The sequence below is a fragment of the Sinocyclocheilus anshuiensis genome, unplaced genomic scaffold (genome assembly GCF_001515605.1).
Source record: "Sinocyclocheilus anshuiensis isolate Anshui unplaced genomic scaffold, SAMN03320099.WGS_v1.1 scaffold842, whole genome shotgun sequence".
Lineage (NCBI taxonomy): Eukaryota > Metazoa > Chordata > Actinopteri > Cypriniformes > Cyprinidae > Sinocyclocheilus > Sinocyclocheilus anshuiensis.
In genome coordinates this window covers 173,087-197,659 of record NW_015536509.1, presented here as the reverse complement: position 1 = coordinate 197,659, position 24,573 = coordinate 173,087, and the positions used below count along the sequence as shown (strand labels likewise).

Below are 24,573 nucleotides of genomic sequence, written 5' to 3'. Positions count from 1 at the left end.
TATGCTCGTTCCCATGGTTTTTACAAATGGAAAGTCTTCTTTGTTTAAATGCACTGGGCAGTCTATTAGGAAGAGAGCAAAAACATAATTATATTACTATTTGAAAAGGACTGAGGCTTCAAACACACAATGCTGGATGTATGCATGTATGGATGGATGTATGGATTGAAAATTAAAGGCATATAGATGTAGAATGATAGAAATAAATCTGACATTCACATGTGTTACATATATACATTTCTTATTGTGTGTTAATAGTTAAAAAGACCAAGACAATCTTCGAATGTATTTTAAGTATAAAAATGCAGTTTAATGGTACATTGCAAAAACTGTGGGGTAAACACTGTTTGATGAACAGTTCAGTGTACATATGGCCCAAAACTATAGATGATGACTGACAATTAATCTCTTTCAAAGTTTTTTTATTTATATTTACATTCTAAATCACATACAACAATCCCCGACCCTCACCATCAAACATCTAGAGTAGCATCCATACTGTCCATTAATTCAGACTGGAATTGTAAGTAGAAGAACCAAGCATATATATATATATATATACACACACATGCCAACATAAATCAACCTCCAACCATATATAAAAAGAGATACATGCGCATACACTCGCATGAGAGAGAGAAAAAAAATAAATAAATAAAAAAAAGGGGGGAATAATAATAAATAAAATACATTACAAAAAGAAAAAAATCAAACAGACTTATCAACATAGTCAATAAAAGGGTGCCACATCTTAAAAAATTGTTTTTCTGACCCTTTTAGTGAATACCTAATTTTTTCAAGGCAGAGACAAGACATCATATCTCTAATCCATTGAGTATGGGTGGGTGGGAAGGGATCTTTCCATTTTAATAGTATTGCTCTATATAGCGCATGAGCACAGAGAGATTTGAGAGTGCACAGGACACAGTTTGAGTGAGAGGAGACATGTTTTAAGTGCACGCACTCTCTCCGAGCGAGAGCAGTGTCTATCTGAGCGCGCGCGTCCGGTTTTGTGCGAGAGCAAAGAAAATCCGTGCGCGAGCGGAGAGAGTGTTATCCAATTACATTCGAAAAGATAAACAAGTAGAGGGTTATTAAATAGTAACAAAGAATAATCTGTACAGGGAACACGAGGTAGATGTGTCTACTCCATTCGCATCCAGAACCGGAAGTCCTTGTCTGATTTTGTTAAATTGTGTAAGTGAAAATATTACCTATAAAGCTGTTTCAAAGAGCATGCGAGAGTTAGGCGAATTGTTAATTTTGTTGTGATAGTATGTCCTTTTAGCAGTGGAGGCATTGATATAATGATCAATATACATTAAGGTCAGTAGGATTTTGTGATTTGCGCCATACTCTTTCTGCAGCACTGAGCTTAGAACGATACTCACGGAGAACATCAGATAGCCAAGGGGCAGAAGAGGTGGTACGAACTGGCCTGGAAGACAAGGGGCAGACAGTGTCTAAACAAGACGTAAGAGTGGAGCAGAAAGTATCAGTATCAAATTTTTTCTTAAGACATGCAGTGTCTTAAACACTTGAGAATGCCTTACTTAAAATAACTGTTTTCTATTTTAATATATTTTAAAATGTAATTTATTCTTGTGATGATAAAGCTGAATTTTCAGCATCATTACTCCAGACTTCAGTGTGCACCCTTACTAAATAAAGTATTAATTCCTCTAAAAAAATCTTATGACCACAAACTTTTAAACACTAGTGTATATATAGTAACATTAATATATTTTCCATACACCATGAATACATGTAGGCTAAAAGGAGTGTATCTTAGTATATATTTTCAACTTTTTACCTTTCTTATTATTAATTCCGAATATTTTGTGCATTCCTAAGTTTTCCCAATAATAAGCAAAATAAATTTTAAAAGTCAAAATAAATTTTAATTTGAAAAGTAAAAACAAGCTCAACAAAGTATGCTGATTTGGTATACACACACACACACACACACACACACACACACACACATATATATCAATGTTGAAAACAATTGTGCTGCTTTATATTTATGCAGAAACCATTATTGATATTAGATGTGCTCTGATTGATCGGCTACCGATCGCTATCAGCCGATAATCACTTTGGGAAGTTTGATTGGTGCGCCTTCCGTGAGAGGTTTAGCAGCACCGTCTCAATCTCTGTCCGGTGCGGGTAAAATAATTATAATGCTAAAGGTGAAGTACAATTCATGTTTCTTTATTAAATAACTCACAAAGTAATTTGAAAACTTTCTGTGAGATGTAATTTCACAAACAGCGTGAGTGAAATTTCTCTCTCTCTCTCTCTCTCTACCTTTCAAAATGTGCAAATGGCTTCAAATCACCACATTGCATCTGCTGCAGTTGACACAGGAATGGTCTCTTGCACAATCGAGGCAGTGCTGCATCGTCACTAAAGTTTATAATTTGCATTTCTTTTTTAAGTCTTGCCAGTGTTTAAACCATTCAGCACTTGTGCGCTCTCCTAGAGATGGTGCGCTCATGCACACTCAAAGCGCGCACACATAAGGTCACCTCATATACAGCTCACGAAATCAGGCTTGTGCTGTGTGTAAGCTATTGTGCAACAATTGTCCCATTCTAAAAACTGTATGATCAAACATTTAGGTGAGATAATTATATATTTTTAAAAAATGTTTAAACCCCCAAAAAAAAAAAAAAAAAAACATCCCCCCACAAGAGTCACTTAAGAGGGGAATTCCCCCCATTTTCAAAATGAAATTAAGTCCCTGAATGAATGTCTGTAAAAATTCTGACTGGAGCATCACTATAAATGATTAAATGATAAAAGAAATCTTCAAAAAGATCGGTATCAGTGATCATATCGGCAGATACTGCTGTGATCGACAAAAAATCCTGATCGGAGCACCCTTAATTGATATTTAATATTTTTGCAGAACCATTTTTCAGGATTCTTTGCTAAATAGAAAGCTCAAATAAACAGCATTTATTTGAAAATAAAAATAAAATATTTTAATCAATTTAATGCATCCTTAAAAGTATCCATTTCTTTCCAAAAAAAAAAAAAAAAAACGTACTGAACTCAAACCATCAAACCTTTTAACAGTAGTAAATGATGTGGTGAGTACACAATAACTGTTCACTAAATATGCAATACACCAAAAATCGAATTTTTATGGGGATATATGTATATTAAAATAATATACATTTTTTAATAAAAATGAAACCAAATACAGTTTGTTGGCTGGTAAAAAATATTTACGTCAGGTACATTTTCAAAATTCATCCATCATTTGCGTAAAGGTGTGGCAGAAAGAAAATGTTGGGCTTTGGGTGCCAGAAGTGTGTGTACGTATATGTGTTGCCTCCGTCTCTGTACGAGCTCTCATTAAGCTGTTGGTGGGTGCCGGCCCATAGCTTGCCCTCTTACTCAAAGCGGAGCAGCTATGTAAGGATGTTTTAGTGAAGAGACGCTCCTTGTTTCCGACTTTTAACATACTAACAAACCTATTCATCTCCCTCCTCAAAGGAGGCCAACCTCTCACACACTGGCCTTGTTGGTAAACAAAAGGGTCTGTGCAAAAGCCACCACACCTCCAACCTGTTTGGCCCCATTGGGGCCAGTTTCCTCAAAATAAACCTTGGTGTGTGGCGATGGGGAATGTTCCTTTAGTGGTTGGGATCTGTCCTGCTTTCCTGTAGGAGAACTTGAGTTAAAGAGAGTTTCTTAAAGTTTGTAGAATGGCGTTTTTTTCCCAACCATCAGATGTCCCAAGAGAAGCAAGGATGGATTCCTTATGAACTGTTGAAGTGGTTCCTTTTATGTTTTCACTATACACTGAACTTGTAAGATTTACTTGGAAAAAATCCTCGTAACAATTTGCACTAACACATTTGAAGTAAATTTTACTGCTCTAATATCAAGTACAACTTGCTTACTTACTATTATCAAGTAAAATCTACTGAACTTAACATTCATGAAAATTTTATTTAATTGAACTAATTAAGTAAATATTACTTGATTATATTTAATTTAGAAGTTGTGTTTATTTAAAGTAATTAAGTAAAGTTTATTTATTACTTTATAATAATGCATTGCTTGCATTTACCTTGCATTTATCAAAAATAATAAGCAAATCTTACTATTTACTGAAGTAGATTTTATTATATATTCTTTGTTCTAGATTTCCATTTACTTAGTTTTATGAATAGATATTACTCCCTATGATTGTGTAAACATTGCTCATTTCTTTTTGATACCTTTATCACAAATCACACAACTAAAATACAATTAAACAGTTTGTTTTTCCAACAGAAATAAAAGTGAATCAGTCACATTCACATGACCTACTAAAGTATGGACACAAGTTTTTCAAGGTGCATTCAGTAAAAAGGTGTTATGACTGACATTAATCAACAAAACATGCATACCTCCACTGGTATAGACAATTAAACACACCTGAACCAGCTAATCAAGCTCTGATAGGCATGCTAGAAACTTACCAGCAGGTGTGTTGAGGCAAGTTGGAGCTAAACTCTGCAGGACACCGGCCCTCCAGGACCGAGTTTGGACAGCCCTGATTTTGTCTATACCAGGGGTTCCCACTTTCCTGCAGAGTTTAGCTGTAACCCTTATCAAACACACCTGAACAAGCTCATCAGGGTCTTCAGGATTATAGGCGGTGAGCTTGATCACGGTTGGAGCTAAGCTCTGCAGCAGGGGTGCCCAAACTCGGTCCTGGAGGGCCGATTAATCAACAAAACATGCATACCTCCACTGGTATAGAATGGTAATATTTGGTCTACTGAAAATATAAAAAATAAAGTATGCCTGAATGCTACTTCAAGTGTCTGCTGTTCTGTAATACAATTCAATCTCCATTTCGTGAACTGCATTTGCTGCACCATACACAGTTTCGACCCCAGTATAAAATATAGAAAAAATGACATGTAGTCATTTAGCAGGTGCCCTGCAGAGTTTAGCTCCAACTTGTCTCAACACACCTGCCTGGAAGTTTCAAGTACACCTAGTAAGACCTTGATTAGCTGGTTCAGGTGTGTTTGATTTGGGATGGAGCTAAACTCTGCATGACACCGGCCCTCCAGGACCGAGTTTGCTGACCCCTGTTCTGTATAGTCCTCAACTTACACTCTGGCTCATTCTGCAGTGAATCCAAAGCCTTCCTGTTGGTAGAAACAAATGTTCATAAGACTTTGCTTTATAACCAACAAATTACAGATTGTTTGAGCAAAAGAAAAGATGAGATTACTACAATGTTATTGCTCTAAATTTACTGTATTACGTCAGTCGAATCTTTGAAATAACAGAAACTAACCTTATTCTATATGCGATTGTTTTATTTTAGTAACGTTAGCGAGCTAGCAGTTAAAACTGTAAATAATTGCTAGTAATTTCCAATCGTGCTCAAGTTTTTACATGAAAAACAGTGCTTTGTGAATCTCTAAACTATTGAAAACATTTTCGCTGAAATATCACTCACTGGCTACGTTTACATGCAACCAAATAATCCGTTTGTAATTGGATTGATGGCTCAATCTGACTGAAAAGCCTTCATGTAAACACCTTAATTGAGCTCGATCGGAATGAAATTTCGATCGGATTGAAGGGGGTGTTTTATTCCTTTTCTAATACGATTGAGAGTGCATGTCAACACTCGATCGGATTGAACCCCGAAACTGAAAGAACTGTGCATGTGCAATGACGCAGAAATAGCGTAATGACGTATGACGTGCGGAACGAGCGGTTCTTCCTTTTGAATAAAGTGTTGTATAAATGCGTGTCCTGTCATTATAAAACTCTCATTTCACTCGGCAACTGTGAAGTGGAGCAGGACAACCTCCCACCAGTCCTTGTTTTGGATTCTCATCCACAGGCAACCCGTTTTGGGCGCGGGGAGGGGCATTTTTACTGCGTGATAAACATGAGCTGCATGGCACAGCGGTTTATATGTATATTTATCCATAAATAGATAAATATCAATTCTGCTGTTAAACACAAATAAAGAAACCGTGTAGGAGAGTGGTTATTATGTGCCAACAGTGAGAAACTCTATATTTGTGCAATGTGCGCATGTCAAAAAAAATCTATTCCGATTTGAAGCTTGTGACATATAAACGCACACATCAACCCGATCACTTTATTTAGCGTTCATGTAAACACTACATTCAGATTCATCAATCGGAATGAATTCAGTCCGATTGAACCAAAAATTGTGCATGTAAATGTAGCCACTGTGACTGCACACAAGTTAACTTTAATGAGGTTATGTGATTAAGATGAATGTTAATGTATAATGAGTCAAGTAAACAAGAATCAAACTATCGAAATGCACACGGACCAATGTATTACAAATCAGAAATCTAAAACAGAAAGGCAAATTTACCTTAAACACGAGAAAATCCAGCAATGCATCACCTCCGTGACAAGCCCAACTGTCCCTCTCTGATCCATAGCACGGGTAGAGTGTCTTGTCCAAATACGCACGCACGGATTCAAGCATGCTGTACTTTTAGATGAAAATTTACTCAATATTTCTAGATTTACCAGAACACCTGAGAAGAGATGATGCCAACCCCTCAGAGGACCTCAGATGATGCCAACCCTGAAACAACATACAGAACTACCCCATTTAATCTATAAGTTTGATTGCATCATATAATAATTGCTGTTAATAGTGTTCATCGTCTGTTTGATTGTCTTTAATTGATTTTTCTGTACATTTCTGCCATATGTACATTAACTGACAGTCACCACTGATAAGCTACTACTAAATATACTGTAGAAACTTGATTTTCTGTAAAGTTGCTTTGCAACGATTTGTATCGTGAAAAGCGCTATACAAATAAACTTGAATTGAATTTATGTGCAATGACTATAAAACATGTAAATGCTACAAGTAAATATTACTTCGAGTTAGTCTTCTCGCGTTCATTAATTACATGAATTAAATGTGTACATTTTACTTAGAAAGTTGTTCTCCTTGAATTTTAATATTACAAGTAGAACTTATGGTGGTTAATTTATTATATTTTACAACACTACAAAGTTATTTTTTTCAGTTGGTTGGACCTTTTTGTTTCTTTAAGTCACAGTGGCCTCTGCAAGGTGGTGCCTCTGATTCTGTGTGGTCTTCCAGCTCCATTCAGCCTGTAACTTCCTCTCTTTAGTGAAAGATCCTGTCTGATGTTCTCTGGATCTGTCTCACCTTCTAAATCAGTGTTTCTCAACTGGTTGGTCACAACCTAAAAATGAGCTGCAGGTCTGTTCTGATATGGACAACAGGGTTGACCAGAATGATAATAAATGTTCATATTTGTATTTTATTTTTTATTCTTTTTCATTAAGAGAATCATATATTTTAAGAGGACAATATGCAGAGAAAAAAATGCTAAATGTAAATTATAATATTTTATATATTTTTTTAATACAACTAACCATATAACCATTCATAATTATCTGATTGCAAATTAAATGGCTTTATTGGCTTATGAAGGATGGAGAAAATGTTCACCATATATTATGTTGTAGATGATAAAAGCTGTGCATTCAAACAAACTAATGTATTTTTCAGCATATTCCTTGGTCAGCATAAATGGGACATGCCTTTACCCTCAAACCATGAATAATTGACTGCTGAGCGCATGAAACAATGTAAGACCTTTCAAAACAAAAAATATTATTATTGTTGATGTGATGTTGTTTTCTTTACTCTAGCTCATGATATTAATAATTTTGTATTGTTGGGTCTACATTTTTGTTCAACAATACTGTTTTGGGTTGCCATATGATGTCCAAAATAAAATTATGTATCACCAAAAAAACAAAACAGTTAACAGCCACTGATGTAAATTCTCCCTGCTGTAGCTTGTTTACTCATTAAAATTGGAGCTTTGAGAGATACGTGCTGATTCTGCTGCTGCTGGTGGCAGAACGGCATGATGGGAGTGCCATCAAAGATAAGTAGCATTCCAAGGTGAAGAGTTTGAGTTTATGCACGTGCATGAAAGAGACACACTGTACATAAATAGCACTTGCATTCAGCAATATAATGGTATTCTCGCATCTGGTTGATGAGTGCTTCACCACGCTGATGTTTGATGTCTAGAGCTTTAGCTTCACTGATGTCTACAGATCGTTTCAGGGACGTTACTGTGATCATTTGTTAGATCTGTTCTTATTTCACACCATTTCGTTCTGTGTTGTTCTTTCGTTTCATGCTGAAGTGGAATACGTGTGTTGTAGTAAGTGAAGTTGACACTGTTGGCTGTAGATTTGGGAACTGACTCACTCACATGCTGTTGTATGTGATTCATGGCTCGGGACTCGTTTGGAATGATAATGCAGGCTTTGGTGTTTGCTCACAGATAAATGAAGCTGTGAAAGTTGGCGGTTGTCTCTGTGAGGAGTGCCAACTGAACGGAATGCCAAATGTCCACGTGAAAAGCGAAGGCTGTCTCTGTGATTGAGTAGTATCTCAACCAGCTCTCAGTGGGATTTATGTTCTGCTATATTAGAAGTTTCTGAACATGGTCACCCTTAAACCTAGAATGCATGACTGAAAAAGAACCTACATGAATGCATAAATGGGGTCAAAAGGACTACTGTTGGATTTAGTTGTTTTCTGCAGCTAGAAAACATCCTATTTTATCTTTATTTTCATTGAAATTCTCAATTTGATTGTACACAAATTTTTAAAGTCAGCATAAATTAATAAGTTTTTCTTCCCTGTTGTAATGTATATCTGAGTGAAAATGTGAGGTGAGACTTGATTTTGCTCATCGGGAAATGATTGGAATTGTTAGATCATTGTCGTTTGCTAATTGAATGTTTTAAAAAATAATGGTGTGCATGGATAAACTATTTATAAAAAATATTCCATGAAAAATTAGAATTGTCCTCGTTGATTTCATGGTTACTTTGTTTCAGTAATTTTAATTTCTAGCTCATTTACATAAAATAAAAAATGAATTTATTTATTTACTTCATTTACTCTCACTAATGTATATATTTACAGAAACTAAATTATTATTTGTTTAAAAAATATTTATTTATTATTATTTATTTAATAATTAATAATAATAATAATAATAGTTATTATTATATAATGGAATAATAAACCATATTAATTATTTTTTACTATATAATAATTTAGTTCATTTATGTGTAAATAAATATAACAGATAATTATGTAATATGCTTCATTATTTTTTAATATTATGCAATAATAATACTTGTTATTATTACTTAAACAAATAATATATTAATAATAATTATTATATTTAAATAAGTATTTAATAATTTATATAAATAAATATTTTACTTATTTGCTTATTTAAATAATTAAAAAAATGTTGTATTTTTATTTATATATTTTATTTAATTCAATTTACATATTATTGCTCTTTTGTTGGTTTGATTGCTTTTATTGTCCTCATTTGTAAGTCACTTTGGAGAAAAGCGTCTGCTAAATGACTAAATGTAAATGCATATATAAATAAGTATTTGTAATTTGCTTAATAATAAAGTACATTTATTTAGATATTTTAAATAAGTAAGTAGGCATATATTTGTTGTTAGAAAGTACATATAAGTTGCTAAATATTTACTTCTCACCAAGGAGTCTTATACCAAAACCAGGTACACCTTCTCGCACACTGCCAGTAGAGATCTTGCATTCTAGTACATCCTGTGAGACACCCACTCCTGTCATGCATCTGGACCTGTGCCAGTGAGGCAAATCCTCCATCTCACACCCAGGAAATACAGAGAGCCATTGGTTATCCTCTTAATTGTTTCTATAAGCTTCTCAAAGTAGATGCCTTGCATTCTGTTGATGGATCTGTAAGTCTCATAGTCTTAACTCAAAGTGCGTGCAATGTATGGAGGAGTAAGCTGACTGTAAATGTGAGTTCTGCACCTTCATATCATTAATCACTCGAACTGTGCCCTATGATGAATGTTCTAGGGAGGGATGACATGATAAATATGACTGTTTGACATCTCATCTGTGTGTCTTAGAAATTAGTCTGAGAAAAAAATATTTTGTGGAAAAACTAAACAAAATGGAGAATTAATAAAGTGATTCTGAATTTGTAAATCTGAGTTTTGCTGTTAGGTTGTGTACTAGCCATAATGCTGACTGAGGTAATAATGTGGTTATTGCTTCATTAAAGTGCTGAGCCCTGAGCAGCGAGTTTGTATCAGGGTTTTCTCATTACATGAATGTCCGTGTCGTCGGGAGGAACTTCCCCATAAAATGATAAACTGTAGCCCTGTGAGCCTGTGAAGTTCCAACATCTGCTGCTTTCTGGAGTGTCATGATGATTCATTAACACAGTATAAGGGAAGGAACACTGTGAGCTCAACATGCAAACAGTCCTCACTCATTCTCCACTGCTAATGCCCTTACAATCACAGTCAAACTGCCGGCATCTAGCTAACACTGCTCAACATTACCAGATTTAAAATGCCCTTTAACCCCTCATAACACTCCTTTGGTCATCTTTGAAAAATGATGCCATGTTAGATATCGGACATTTATAACGAATAAGGTCAAAAATAAGGGCATCTTTCTTTCTTTCACTTTTTTTCATTTTCAACAAACTGTTGATTTGAAAACCTCAAGAGGTCACACAGAATATTATATGAGCTGTTTTATTTGATTGTATGTCATTTTTGCAAACATGTTTACAGAATTTAGGGACATGTGATGCTTGATTTTGTGTAATTTTAAAATGAAGGTAAAAAAAAAAACTGCACAAGAATGAGCAAAAGGGTTGCGAATTGTATCGCAAAGTATGCTGGCAATAAGTTTGAAAATATTGTTAATAATTGATGACCTATGACTTCTATTTAAAACATGAAGAATATTTAATGATATATTAAAGGTGAATATATTTTATATTTTTATATTATTTAAAAATAATTTATTATTATTTAGAAATATATTTAATTATAATTAAATATTTTCTATTAACAATTTAAAATGTAATACAAAATAATATTTAAAATGATCATTTAAAAAAATTGTTTGTTATTTTTTTTCTTATAATTTGGTTAACAGTTGAGCTTGATGAACACAGTGAATATGGAACTATATTCAAAAGGAATTGCACATTGTATTTGCAATGTAATTGCAAATCGCACATACATGTTTCCATTTTCTTTTCCGTGTATGTAACATGTCTGCCATATTTTTAATGGAAACGCAAAGTCCATTTGCAATTGCATTTCCAATGTCTTACAAGTTATGATTCTGTCATTTTGGAAAGCAATAGAACTTCACAAGCACCCACAACTAAGCTTTGCTAGAACATTTATATTCTCTCAGGATGTTTCGGATTGTTTTTACACCTCTGCTTTTGTATGCACACTACCGTTCAAAAACTTGCTGTCAGGGAAGATGTTTGTTTATAACCAGAATATTTGTTGATGCTCGTTTCGAATTAGAAAATGATTAACTGTGTGATTTTAATCATGTTACTGAATCTAAAGAGATTCCACTTAACTTTTATTCTTCTTGATGTGAATTCATGTAGCCAGGGTCCCAAATGAACACTTTCCAAGCGTCAAATGCTTCTCTGTTAGCATGATCTTTGGTGGGGGCGGCAGTCATATTTCAGGGTGACCGTGCCACTCATCACAACCCTGCTAAAAGTGCCAGTACGTGCGCTCATTGGCGCCCCTTCAGCTGGTGGCGCCCTAGGCGACCGCCTAGCTCGCCTATGCCTAGAAACGGCCCTGACTGGAAGTGATGCCAGAGACTGATTTGAGGCCCTTGATGTGTGACGCATATTGACATTTCTTCCGAACTTCAGTCTTTGAGTTTTAGGGATTTGTGGGATGTCTGGTATTTTTCTTGTGCTCTTCAAATGTTGATGGCCTTTGAATTTAAGCTTATATTTGTTTTTGCAGAATGGTAGACTGACTCTAAAGGCCTGACTAACATGAATGTATGGCACAAAAATTCAGTCTGATTTTTTCATGCAGTTTGTCTATTTAGATGTGTAAAAAATGGCATGGAAAACCAGAAATGCCCCTTTACCACGGTTACCCTAGTACACAAAGCATTGTGTAACTGTCAGTTTCTGACACCTGCTTGTCACAGAGAATAAAGGAAGTCCAATTGGATTTGGATTGTTCTTTATAATGCGTTCATTGTAGGCAAGCTGTTGCACCACGCAAAAGACACTGCGATTGGTCTTGTAGCTTCTATACATCATTTTATTATGTAACAAGGGCTCGGGCACATTCTCACACACACACACACACCTGCTGTGAGGTTGGGCCCATGTCTGGATGAGTGACAGGAGGAAAGAGCCAATGAGCTGCTCTGCCCTGAGGGAGGGGGCTCATCTGCTGGCTCCATGAGTCACTAGTCCAGCTCACTGCACACAGCACACAACCAGCTCTAATGCCACAGCCTCGTGCTGCTGCTGCTGCTGCTGCTGCTGGTGTGAGCAGATAACAGATGGACACCAGAATCTGTTGCTTATATAGCAGTTTATCAACACACTGACACTCTCAATATTACTGCTCGTTCTTTCTAGCTCTGTGCCATCACGGCTAGCTGTGGTGTAATCTTATGAAACTATTGTGAACATATGAATATACAGTCAGGTCCAAATGTCTTGCTTCCATTACAGTCAAGATGGCTCTTCAGATAATCTCAAATCAACTTACTTTGCATATGTGCTTTTATGACAATGATTAAGATTGTTTTAGAAGGATTTTTTTTAGAAAATATATAGTACTTGTCTTTGCATAAATCAATTAATGCAAAATTAATATATAAAAAAAAAAAAAATTTTTTTATTTATAAATAATATTATTTTACATGTAAAAATATTAATTAAACAATATTTACTATTTACAAATAATGTTAACAATTTATTTTGTACATGTTTGTTTTTAGAAATGAGAGATTGTAAGTCAGTTATTTCTATCTTTTGCTGTAGTGTGTCAGTAAGAAATATCAGTTTACTTTTCCAAACATCCCTTTTACCATTAATTGTAATAATCCAGTGAAATGTTCCTTGTATGCACAAGGAGTCTGACAACAGCCAGTGCTCTACACAGAGATCTGATCTCACCATCATCCAGTCCGTCTGGGATGACATGAAAAAATAAAAAACTAGAAATGCACCGATGGCAATTTTCTTGGCCAATTCTAATTTCCGATTTTTTTGTAAGCGTGACCTGCCGATACCGATTTTTGCCGATTTCGGTTTTCTTTCTAAGAACTATAATTGACAGCATACACAAACAACAATCTACTTTTTTCAATGTGAAAAAAAAATTTTACATAATAAAATAAATTATTAAATATTAATTTATATTTATTTAATTTATACCCCTAATCTGGACTAAGTTACAGATGTTCTCTCACTTAAACAACTGTAAAAAATAAAGTGCTCTGTGACTGGAAAGAAGTAGAAATTAGTTGCTATATAAAAAAAACAGATGTCATTTCCCACCATGTTTATCAATTTTCCCCTAACCTTATTAAATGTGTCATCTTTCACATCCAATTCTTACATTGTTTCAATTAATTCAGTTAGAATAATGAGTTGTTACCATTCAAATGAAATCAGTATCAACAAACTCCATCTTTCCACTGCAGGAAACACAGAAGTTGCATCTGAAGTGGCATTATATGTATTTTGATGAATCTGTGGTTCAATAAATGCATTTACACCGCAAAATTGCAAATGCATAAATAATTTTTATAAGATTAATGTTTCAAATAATTTTGAACATACAAATAAGAAATGTTGGGAAAAATGCAATGATACTTTAAAATATGAAACCAAACCACCAGTAGGTGGTGGCAAATGACAGCTTTAATGAATTAGTCATTTAGTCATTCATTCAACTGAGTCGTTCAAACGGCTCATTCATTCAGAAACGAGGCAAGTGGCTGTCTTTATGAATGGGTTACTGAATAATGACTCACTCGATTAGTCAAAACCGTGGATTCATTCATTGACGAAACACCACTGTGAGGCAAGTGGCTGTCTTTATGAATGGGTTACTGAATAATGACTCACTCGATTAGTCAAAACCGTGGATTCATTCATTGACGAAACAATTGTTGCTTGTAGACACAATTCTGCTGTGACTTTGATTGGAACTATTTTCGTTTGGAAAATTGAGCAAAAACAGTCAATATTGTGTCTAAAACGTAAGTCACTTAATTTTAACTTCTTATTGAACTACAGTTGTATAAAATCAGTGTCGTATTGCAGTCATGCTGATATTCGGGGAAACATCTTGGTCATGTAATGTTGCTTACCTATATCATATATTATAAATAACTTTTCTTTTTTTTTTTTACTGCAGGATGCATCTATAACTGTGAGTTACTTTGTGTGAGTTGTTGCGCTGTTTTGTTTTGATTTCTCTCTCACACTCAGGCTGTGCATCTCTAGAAAAAACCTGAGACAGACTAAATCCAGAAGAACTGTGGCAAAGCCTCCAAGATGCTTGAAGAAACCTACCTGCACAAACTACAGTACTGTGAAAAGTTTTAGGCATTTGTGTAGAAATGCTGTAAAGTAGGGATGCTTTCAAAAATAATGTCATAAATATATTTTATTTATCAATTAACTTCTATTAACTAAATTAAATCAACATTTGGTGTGACCACCCTTTGCGTTTACTACAGCTTTTGTTCTAGGTACACTTGCGCATTGTTTGTCAGGTAGTTTTGCAGGTAGGTTTCTTAAAGCATCTTGGAGACATTGCCACAGTTTTTCTGGATTTAGTCTGTCTATTTTCTTCATGCAATCGCAGATGGACTGGATGATGGTGAGATCAGATCTCTGTATGCAGCACTGGCTGTTAGAAACACATGCTCTCAAACTCAGACTCCTTGTGCATAAAAAAAAAATCTCACTGGATTATTACAATTAATGGCAAAAGGGATGTTTGGAAACATAAACTGATATTTTCTACTGACACTACAGCAAAAGATAGAAATAACTGACTTAAAACTACTAGACTTGTGCACAGTATATCTACTTTTTTATTATATATTTTTAAATAAAAAAAAACATTTGTTTTGACATCACAGGCAAAGCAGGTTTAAATAAAAACTGGTTTTGCTGTGAAGCAGGATCATACTGTAGCTCTCCTCTCAAGAGAAATGTTACTAGAGGACGAGCCTTTAGGCAAATGTGATAAAAGGATTTTAGCTGAAATCTAATCTTCTCTTTGTTTTATATACGACTTTGTAACCCAATACACCCAATGGGACATTAGTGCTTAATATCATCTCAGAGTTGATAAACGCAACAGACCTGCGTGAATCTAGAAGTAACGTAATGTGGACATTTATATTGTTCTTTGAGGCCACATGTTATTGGTCATGTGGCCTCAAAGCAGCTTTTTTGGGGGGGGGTTTAGTTTCTGTTTAAACTGCCTAAGAACTGTTCGCGTGATCATGTGTTTGGAGGAAAAAAACAAACAAAGAAGTTTGGCCTCTCAGGCAAGCTGGATTTAATGGCGGTATTGCTACATTGCCAAATGGCTCAGCTGATGTAGCGTATTTTCTGTGCGTGTTTCTGTGATTTTATGACCAGAGCCGCACTGGAATATGGCTTACTTGGTCATCATGCAGTATAACACTAATACAGCTGAGAGCACATTCCTAAGACGGGAAATGCACTTGTATATGTGCTTTATGGTATGCTAGCTGTACATAGGAAATGGTAAAAACCTCATGAAATGACAAGCAGTTTTCTGACATATATATAGTAATGAAATATTTATGTGTGTAGTTAATGCATTAACTAGTGTTAACAAATTGAACCTTAATGTAAAGCGTTTACCACTAAAAGCCACAGAACTCATTGTGGTCTTTTTTTGTACATACTGGAGTACACACATGATGGGTATGTTTCTCATAAGCACAGGATCACATACAGTGGTCTCCATATGTAAGAAGTCCTGCATGAGTTACTGATCCTGGAGCAAGTCGTTCTAATATCCGTTTTACAAATTGCTGTTTAATTTCAGCCAGCCAACTCAGGGTTGGTGCAATGAGGTAAAATGAGGTAAAGTGTTGTTCTTACATGGACGATAAGGATGAGCGGGTGCGTTGAGAAAGCTGTGGGGATTGTCTTTGGCTCTGATAATTCAGAAGGGCTTTGGAGGGAGATGAAATGATGTGAGATGGCTCTTGGCTGGAGTCCCACAGCTGGGATTACTCTGTTTTGGGGGAAGGGGCTACAGCATTCAGCATAGAGGATTAAAGGAGACACGATTTTTTTTTTCTTTGTGGGGGCATTTAGGGAGATCGTTACAATTATTACTCTCTGCATGACCCATGTTTTAGACTCCTCTGTGTTCTGTAATTATGTTTGTTTATTTATGAGACCAGGAAAGTTTTCCACCATTTTGTGTTTTTTTTTTCTTGTCCCCCTGCAAACCTCAGGGTTTTGGCAGGAACATGAGCCCTGATCATACGTCTGTATTTCTCTGGCTGCAAAAAGAAAACTTGCGCACTCAAGTTAATTTGCTGAATCATTGTTTCTTTGCATTTGTATGAGAATAATTAGCCTCTTTTCACTTATATGAGAATATATAAATATAATTTTGATATGAACTGATTATAAGCAATAAATAAGAAAGCTAGCTAATCAAATTCTCTTTTTTGCTTTATTGGATGATTATACAGATGAATGACAGTAATGTATCATATAAACGAAGGATTTTCATATAAGGATAATTTCTAGATATATTACAGTTATACATATGGGACCACAGTGCACTAGCCTACATACATATTCCTAGATTAAAGTCTAAGATTGTCTCACCCACACTCACCACCACAGCCTAAATTATATTAATTCCACTGATATTGAGGTGTGCGTGTGTTTCTATTAGTTGTTTTTTAGTGCTTCATTGGCCAACAGCACGCCAGAGTCATAGCTCTTCCTGTTGTTGCTAGGAATGTGATGTCACCTGCTCCCTTAACAGGGTTGGTCCTTGTGTGTTTCAGATTCTCAGCCTTGGCCAGGAACAAAGGAGCAGCGACAAGGCTTTCCCCACAATCCTCTAGTGCTCCCTCCCAGCTGGCCGAGCCTGACGGGTGTGCTGACACTGACTGGATCTGAGTGCTCTCTTTTTCCGCCGTGCGGGGTCTGGCTGTGTGGAGGAAGCGGGGGCTAATAAATGAGCTGTGAGTATGAGGCCTCACTGCTGACAGCCAGTGGAGACAGGATTAATAGTCCGGTCATCTGGCTTGATGTGTGATCCTCCAGGCTGCCCCTTGACGAGAGTCCACTGCGGAATCCACCACGGCGGCTGCCGAGAGACCAGCAGAGATGCCCACCGAGATGCTACAGGCAGATAGCAAGCCCGCCGGTCAGGGTGGGGCCTTTGCCTCCGCTGTCCCACTCCGCATCCTCAACAAGGGGCCTGACTACTTCCGCCGGCAGACCGAGTCCAACCCAAAGCGGTTGAGCGCCGTGGAGCGACTTGAGGCCGACAAGGCTAAGTACGTGAAGAGTCAGGAGGTCATCAATGCTAAGCAGGAACCCATCAAGCCACAGATACTGGCCAAGCCCCCCGTCTGCCCAGTTCCCGTCAAGAGAACTGGCGGTGTGGGATCTGGCTTGAAAGCCTCCAATAACAATGCCAAGTCGGACACCTGCGCAACCACCACCAAACGGGAGAATCTCAACCTGGAGATCCTGAAGAACATCTTGAACAGCTCCTCCTCATCCGAGGGGCCCGCCAAGGGGACGTCGCACAAAGTCGGGGCTCGTAGCTGGGCACTGCATCGCTCGTCCGAGCTGTTGGAACCTGGATGTCGTTCCTTTGCTGACTCGCTCAAGGTACCACCTTCCACGCAAGGTCGACACAGTCCACAGGGAGGCAACTTGAACCTGAGTCGCAGGCTGCTGGAGGAGAGGTCATGCGAGGCTGATGGCGAGCGTTCGCCGCTGCACGCCTCCCAGAGCTCCTCAGACATTCGCCGCATGTGCAATGGCAAGCCACTGAGAGCGGCCCGCAGCAGCAGCTCTTCCGCACCACCACTGCCGCCCAAGCCTAGCACCAAGGCCTTGGCTGCATGTGACAATGCTCCCTGCTCCCCTGAAAGAGAGACACTATCTAGCACTGCTACGGAGCTGGAGTTGGGCAGTTCTGTGGCCCGCAGGCCCTCTCTTAACCGCTCCAAGTCAGACCTGAGCGATCGTTACGCTCGGGCTGGTGCAGACGTGGAGCGCTTTTTCAACTATTGTGGGCTGGATCCCGAGGAGCTGGAGAGCGTAGGTGTGGAAAGCTTCACCCGAGCGAACTCTGACATCGTGTCGCTCAACTTTCGTAGTGCCAGCATGATCAGCTCGGACTGTGAGCAGTCACGGCATAGCAATGACGACCTGACTGATGAAGAAGACGACGCTGGGGAGCGTGTTCCCTATGGCATTTCTGCCGTTGAACGGAATGCCCGGGTCATTAAGTGGCTCTACAGCATCAAGCAGGCGCGGGAGTCTCAGAAAGTCTCCCATGTCTAAAAGAGGGAACAGACCCCAACCTGGTCTGGACTTGGCACCTGCTTATTTTTGCAATCCATGCACTGTCTTTGAAATCCCGAAAGATTACATGGCAAAGCATTTTGAGTTGATGGCACTTTTTAGTCGCTTTTTGCATTCAGTGTTTGCTGTCTTCTGAATCTGCATGGCTCCTTAGAAACTCAGCCTCTTTGCGGGCCTCAAGGTAATGCAGCTTATGTAGGAGCCTCTTTAAAGATGGTTGCGTCAATGCCATCTCTGTGCAGAGAACAACTCATATTTCCTTTTTTCTTTTGTTCTTTCTGCCTCTTTCTGTCAGATGTTTTGATGCCAGCACCTTTCAGGTGCTTCTTATTTCACTTGGGCGCACTGAGCCAGGAAGCCATATCGGTATGAATGCAGAGCTGCAGTGTGTTTAGACTTCTTTTGATCCTCTCTTTCTGTCAGTTTTTTTACTGGTTCTTATGATGGATACAATATGTATGTACATAAACCTCTGTGAATAGACGCAGCAGAAGCATGTTTTAGTCTATTCTCGAGATCTCCCCCACCCGACTTCTCTCGGTCAGCCTTGCGCTGGTCATATTGTTCCAGCAGTATCATGACACCATTCAGCTTCATGTGGTTTGTTTTCACTTTGTCTGTCGTCCATAAAGTTCCTGTTTGGCGGTTGATTATTTTTGTGGTACTATTGTTTCGAAAGGTGTAAATGCTGTAAGAATATGTATATAATTTTCAGAGTTGTCGGAAAAGCATTGTGTGATGACAAGTATGCTATGTTCCTCCATAGCTCCTTGTCTGTTTGTTCCCTCTCTGGGCTTACATCACAAGGCTGTGTGAGACTTTGTCCATGACCAAATCTGTATGACACTGTTGTTGCAATGACATATATGTTCGGTATATTGAAGTTTGAGCTGTTACTTAAAAATTTAATCAAGACGTTTGTTCACTTTTAATTCTTTTTCATTTCAATAAATGGCTGATTTTGCCAACTTTTGCCATCAACTTCAAATGTTTGAATGTATTTTCCTGTTATTTATATATTTGATGCATGCATATGATGTTTTTTTCTTAAAGAAAAAGGAAGTCAAACAGGTTTGGAATGACATCAGGGGGAGTAAACAATGACAACCTTATTATTATGTTTTTTTTTCACGAACTTTCCTTTTAAGCAGTCAAAGAGTAATTTTTAAACCAGCTGACACAGTGGGTAGATAGTAGTGGAAAAATCACAAAGGCCAGTCATGTGATTCTTCCATTGCTGATGCTGAGAAAACAGCTGTCAAGTCTTATTTCCTCACGATTTGCGCATAGGCAAGATGTTCCCTGTTTTAAAACCCTATTTCGCTCTCTCATTGTAGCCCTTGTCTCTTTGCAGAGCATGGCTGTCCGCTGGAGGGTAGGTATCTTTAATTTAGTAATTTGTGCTGCCTGCTTTCTCAGGGCAAGAGGAAATGATCTAATTCATCACAAATGTTTAGAAAGGCCAGACCACTGCACTAGAGGCCCCCTCGCTCCCTAGAGCACCTAACTCACTCCCATAAACAAGTTCAAGGGATCTACAGGTCACAAGCTGGAACACTTACGTGAAACCTTATGTTTTCACCCACTTTTCTCTGCATTTTAGAAAAAAGACCTTCAACTTGATGCTATCGAAAACACTAAATTGGGCTTTGTGGTGCTTGCTAAGTCAAGTCTCAGTGTAACTACATGCTTATTAAACTTTGCTTAACTAGTCAATTGTTTGTGCTACGGACATCAATGATACCTCAAATCAGGTGGCTTATCTAGCCACCAGAATATCGTGGACTCTTGACTTTTTCTTGAATTTGCAGTTTTCTGCCCAGAACCACCCTAGCAACCACATAGAACTGTTATTATACGTGACTGTTCATTTTAGTAACTAGAATAAGGCACGTCTTATTTAATCCATAAAATGGCTGCCAACTCTTGTTGTTTTGAAATTGAATGTTGTTTTAAGGAAATTAAAAATGATTTGTAATAGCATTTGAGTGCCTGTTAAACAATATTTACACAATGCACGCCCTCTTCGCTACTCCCTTTCACCCCAGAAAAAGTGTGTAATGTAGGATTAGCAAATCCTCCCTCGGGCTTTGCATGACATGAAAATAATTTCTGTTCATGTGAGGAAAACACAAGACTGTTGAGCTGTGATGGCAAAAAAGCCTTACTTTCCCTGTCAGGACCTGGATTGAAACAAAATGGCACCCCGGGCAAAACCAAGACTCTATAAAAATTAGGAGGTAAATTGAATTTACCATTTTGTTTCCTGGTTACACTAATAACATCAGACCCCCGCATGAACACCTTCATTAATTTCCATCTACCATGCCTGACAAAAGAGGCATTGATGAATACCCTTTCTATCTCTCTCTCTCTCTCTGTTTCTCACTTTCCCTGGCAGGAGCGGAGCAGAAGATTAGGCAATGAAAGCAAGCCATGTTTGAGCTGTCTCTCTCTCAGCTGGAGGGATGCTGCGACATGGTTGTTGGGGTTCATTGGCTGTCATCATTTCCCCTGCACGCCTCTCTCAGCAACACAAAGGCTGTGAGTTTCTCCATCCCTTTGACTCATGCTTTTCTAATGCAGCAGTTTAAGCCCAGCTCTTACAGCTGTGAGCTAACATGACATTTACCACCGATTCCCACTCAGCGGCTCTCTCAGGCCAGAGCCTCACAGTGATCATGTGGTGGCATAACAGGCTGAATGTGGCCTTGTTTTCCCTGTTTGTACTGCTAGTGTTTCGTCGGAGATGCTGCAGCATTAATAACCAGATATTCCTTTCAACTCTACATTTTATATCAATATTGAAATAAAGAGCACATGTCCCTCGGATTTTTAAACCAAGTGAATTTGGAATGTAGCTTTCAAAAAAAGAAAAAAAGTTTTGTTTAATCAAAAGTTGCTTGATTATTGTACGTTAAAAAATTAAACTGCATGCTGATCTGTTAAGTTCAGTTAAAATTTTACTTTAAATATTTTTATTAATAAAAAAATATTTTATTGAACCAAGCAAATAATATAATATAATATAGGTATAAAAGATAATACTGTAATTCTGCTAAATGGCCTGATCTTTATGCAGTCTTGTGTGTACATTATCACAAAGATCATAGAAATAGCAGGACCAAAACCCAACAATAAGGTAAGAATGCTGGAAATGAATGTGATACTGTAAGACGTTAGAATGTTTTCCTAATATCTTTAGTGCCAAATGTACAATTACTACTCTATTTATTACCATAATTGTTGTATGTCTATTCAGATTTCTTTAAATGAACCTTAATCAGTTTTAAATGATTGATTGTTAAAATGTCACATCATGGTGGTTGTCCAGGGCTTACTTTTGTAGGACTTCATGTTTCTGCTACTTATGTCAACAATTTTTAGTCAGGTTATATATACCTTGTCAAGTGTCTGAACAATACGAGCAAGCCATCAGAGCGAAATATCATTAGAAAGCATGTGGGGACACATCGTTAAAATTCCAGTAGCTTGGTAAAAGCTTTGTCAACAACCTGCATTCACTTGTGTTCAGTCAGGAGAGTAAGAGGGCTCTGTGTACAATGAATGCTCCTGAAATTGAAATTCAAATGGTAGCCCACAGCTAACCAACATCAGCTGCTCTAAGATTCCTCTCTAGCCTCAAATGACTAAAGACATTTAGTAAAAGAAGGGAGAAACCTGAATTATGAAACATAACCACTGTAGATGCTCATATCTTTCAAGTAAGTGTATAAGTATATTTTATTCATTTGATTTACAGAAGCATGATTTTTAACATATGTAGTAGATTGTTCTAATACTGTCTTCTCAAATATGATCAACAACCATAATCATCTGAAGTGTTTTCCATTTCTGAATATCTTTAATGGGTATTTTATACTGAGATGACACACAGATGTTGTTACAGTATTAGTTTGATGCACATAGTGCCTGCATATGAAATTGAGATTAAAGAAAGCTTTTACTTGGGCCATGTACAGGTGCATCTCAATAAATTAGAATGTCATGGAAAAGTACAGCACTCTGTGAACAGCCAGCTTCTTTGGCAATGAATGATTGTGGCTTACCCTCCTTGTGAAGGGTGTCAATGATTGTCTTCTGGACAACTGTCAGATCAGCAGTCTTCCCCGTGATTGTGTAGCCTAGTGAACCAAACTGAGAGACCATTTTGAAGGCTCAGGAAACCTTTGCAGGTGTTTTGAGTTGATTAGCTGATTGGCATGTCACCATATTCTAATTTGCTGAGATAGTGAATTGGTGGGTTTTTGTTAAATGTGAGCCAAAATCATCACAATTAAAAGAACCAAAGACTTAAACTACTTCAGTCTGTGCGCATTGAATTTATTTAATACACGAGTTTCACAATTTGAGTTGAATTACTGAAATAAATGAACTTTTCCACGACATTCTAATTTATTGAGATGCACCTGTATGTGTAACCCATCATATCTGGTGTGACTTTATTTGTTCAATTTGTTCAGTGTTAAGCAGCACAATTTGTTTTCAGCATTGATAATAATAATAAATGTTTCCTGAATTCTGAAGGATCATGTGACACTGAAGACTAGAGTAATAGCTGCTGAAAATTTCGCTTTGTCAGCACAGGAATAAATTACATTTGAACATTTTTTAATTGTAAATAACTACAGCCTTGGTGAACATAGCAGACTTCTTTATATATATATAAAAAACTGAATAATGATAAACCATATGCATTTTTATATGTTTGAACATGAATACTTTTTTTTTTTTTTTTTGACAGTTCCATAGTAAATATAGTGTACAACGGGGCTAAAGGCCCACCTTAAGAAAAAATGTGCCATTCACTGCGCCTAAAATGTATAATTGCAGAAAAAATATATACGTTGTATTGCACATTAATGGAGCATTAGATTTTGTGTGAAAATAAATCATTCAAGTAATTTATTTTGTTTAAAAATCGTATAAATGTATGAGGTGGCAAGAGGGGGCCTTTACCCCACACACGGGGTAAAAGGCACACGCTATTGATACAAATACTTCAGCTAAAATAATGTTTTTTTAATAATGTCTAAGTTAATACTTGTTCAAAACAATCACCTTAGCAAAGTCTGTACTATTTTCTGCTTATTTTGAAAAATAAAAGAATTAATTTTTGTTCAATAAATACACTGTCATTAAAATATGTTAATATAAAAAATATATATTTTAAAATACAGAAACAAAATCGTTTTAATAAGTACAGATGTAGTGGTTTAGAGGAAAATAATATCAAAGGCACCTTTAGCCCCATTGTACCCTACTTTATAGTTGCATGCCTGGTATTAGCCTGTGGTCCATCAGAAAGCCTTTGTTTTTTTCTCAGTTACCTTCAGTGGAACAAAAACATTTAATAAAATCTACTCTGAAATATCGATAAGTAATTTATGCGTATAAGTTGAACAGTTTCACATATACACTTGCCGTCTCAGGACACAATGCACAAGCAGGTTTGTGCTCACAGCACCGAAGATGGAAGGTCAGTCCCGCAGGACTATAATTGACCTAGAAAGCTTTCATTTCAGTTCCCAGTTCTGTATCAAACTCTTGGCCTCCAGAGGAGGAGCAGAAATCCTATCTGGATCCTTATCCAGTGAAGGTATAAGCCATGGTGATATTCAAATATGTTCCTCGCATTCAGATTTATTTTACTATAAACAGTGCATGTGTGGTGCAAAAATCTTATGTTACTTTATACATTTTTTCAAAAACAATCTGTAGTGGTTCATTCTAGTTGCTTGATGTCAGATGGCAACAGTCATTCCAGATCAGCATGAACAATAACTACATCATTGGCAAACAGAGACTGTCCCCTAGAGGTGATTTCTGCTTCCTACAAAGAATAGACATAGAAAAAACTTGTATAATCTAATTTCACATTTCTAAACAGCAATATTTATATACTGTGCTTAATATTTTAAAATGTGTGCACTTCTGAAACTAGAATAAAATGCCAAACCAGTTCAACAGTTTTGACAGTCCATTCAAATCTATACACACAGAACCTCAA

General features: G+C 37.0%; 1 protein-coding gene across 2 annotated transcripts in view; it reads left to right on the top strand.

Moving 5' to 3' along the window:
- Nucleotides 1-19,544, top strand: part of LOC107691438 (protein FAM110B-like) — a 48,127-nt gene extending 28,583 nt beyond the window's left edge. The window contains exons 2-3 of one of the 2 annotated variants that reach the window (XM_016490041.1): nucleotides 17,003-17,182; nucleotides 17,265-19,544. In XM_016490041.1, coding sequence (XP_016345527.1) covers nucleotides 17,328-18,521 — 1,194 coding nt within the window. In that variant the 5' untranslated portion in view covers nucleotides 17,003-17,182; nucleotides 17,265-17,327 and the 3' untranslated portion in view covers nucleotides 18,522-19,544. Of the gene's footprint in view, nucleotides 1-17,002 lie in introns of both variants that reach the window. The other variant, XM_016490034.1, reaches the window with a different exon arrangement.
- Nucleotides 19,545-24,573: the final 5,029 nt, after the last annotated feature.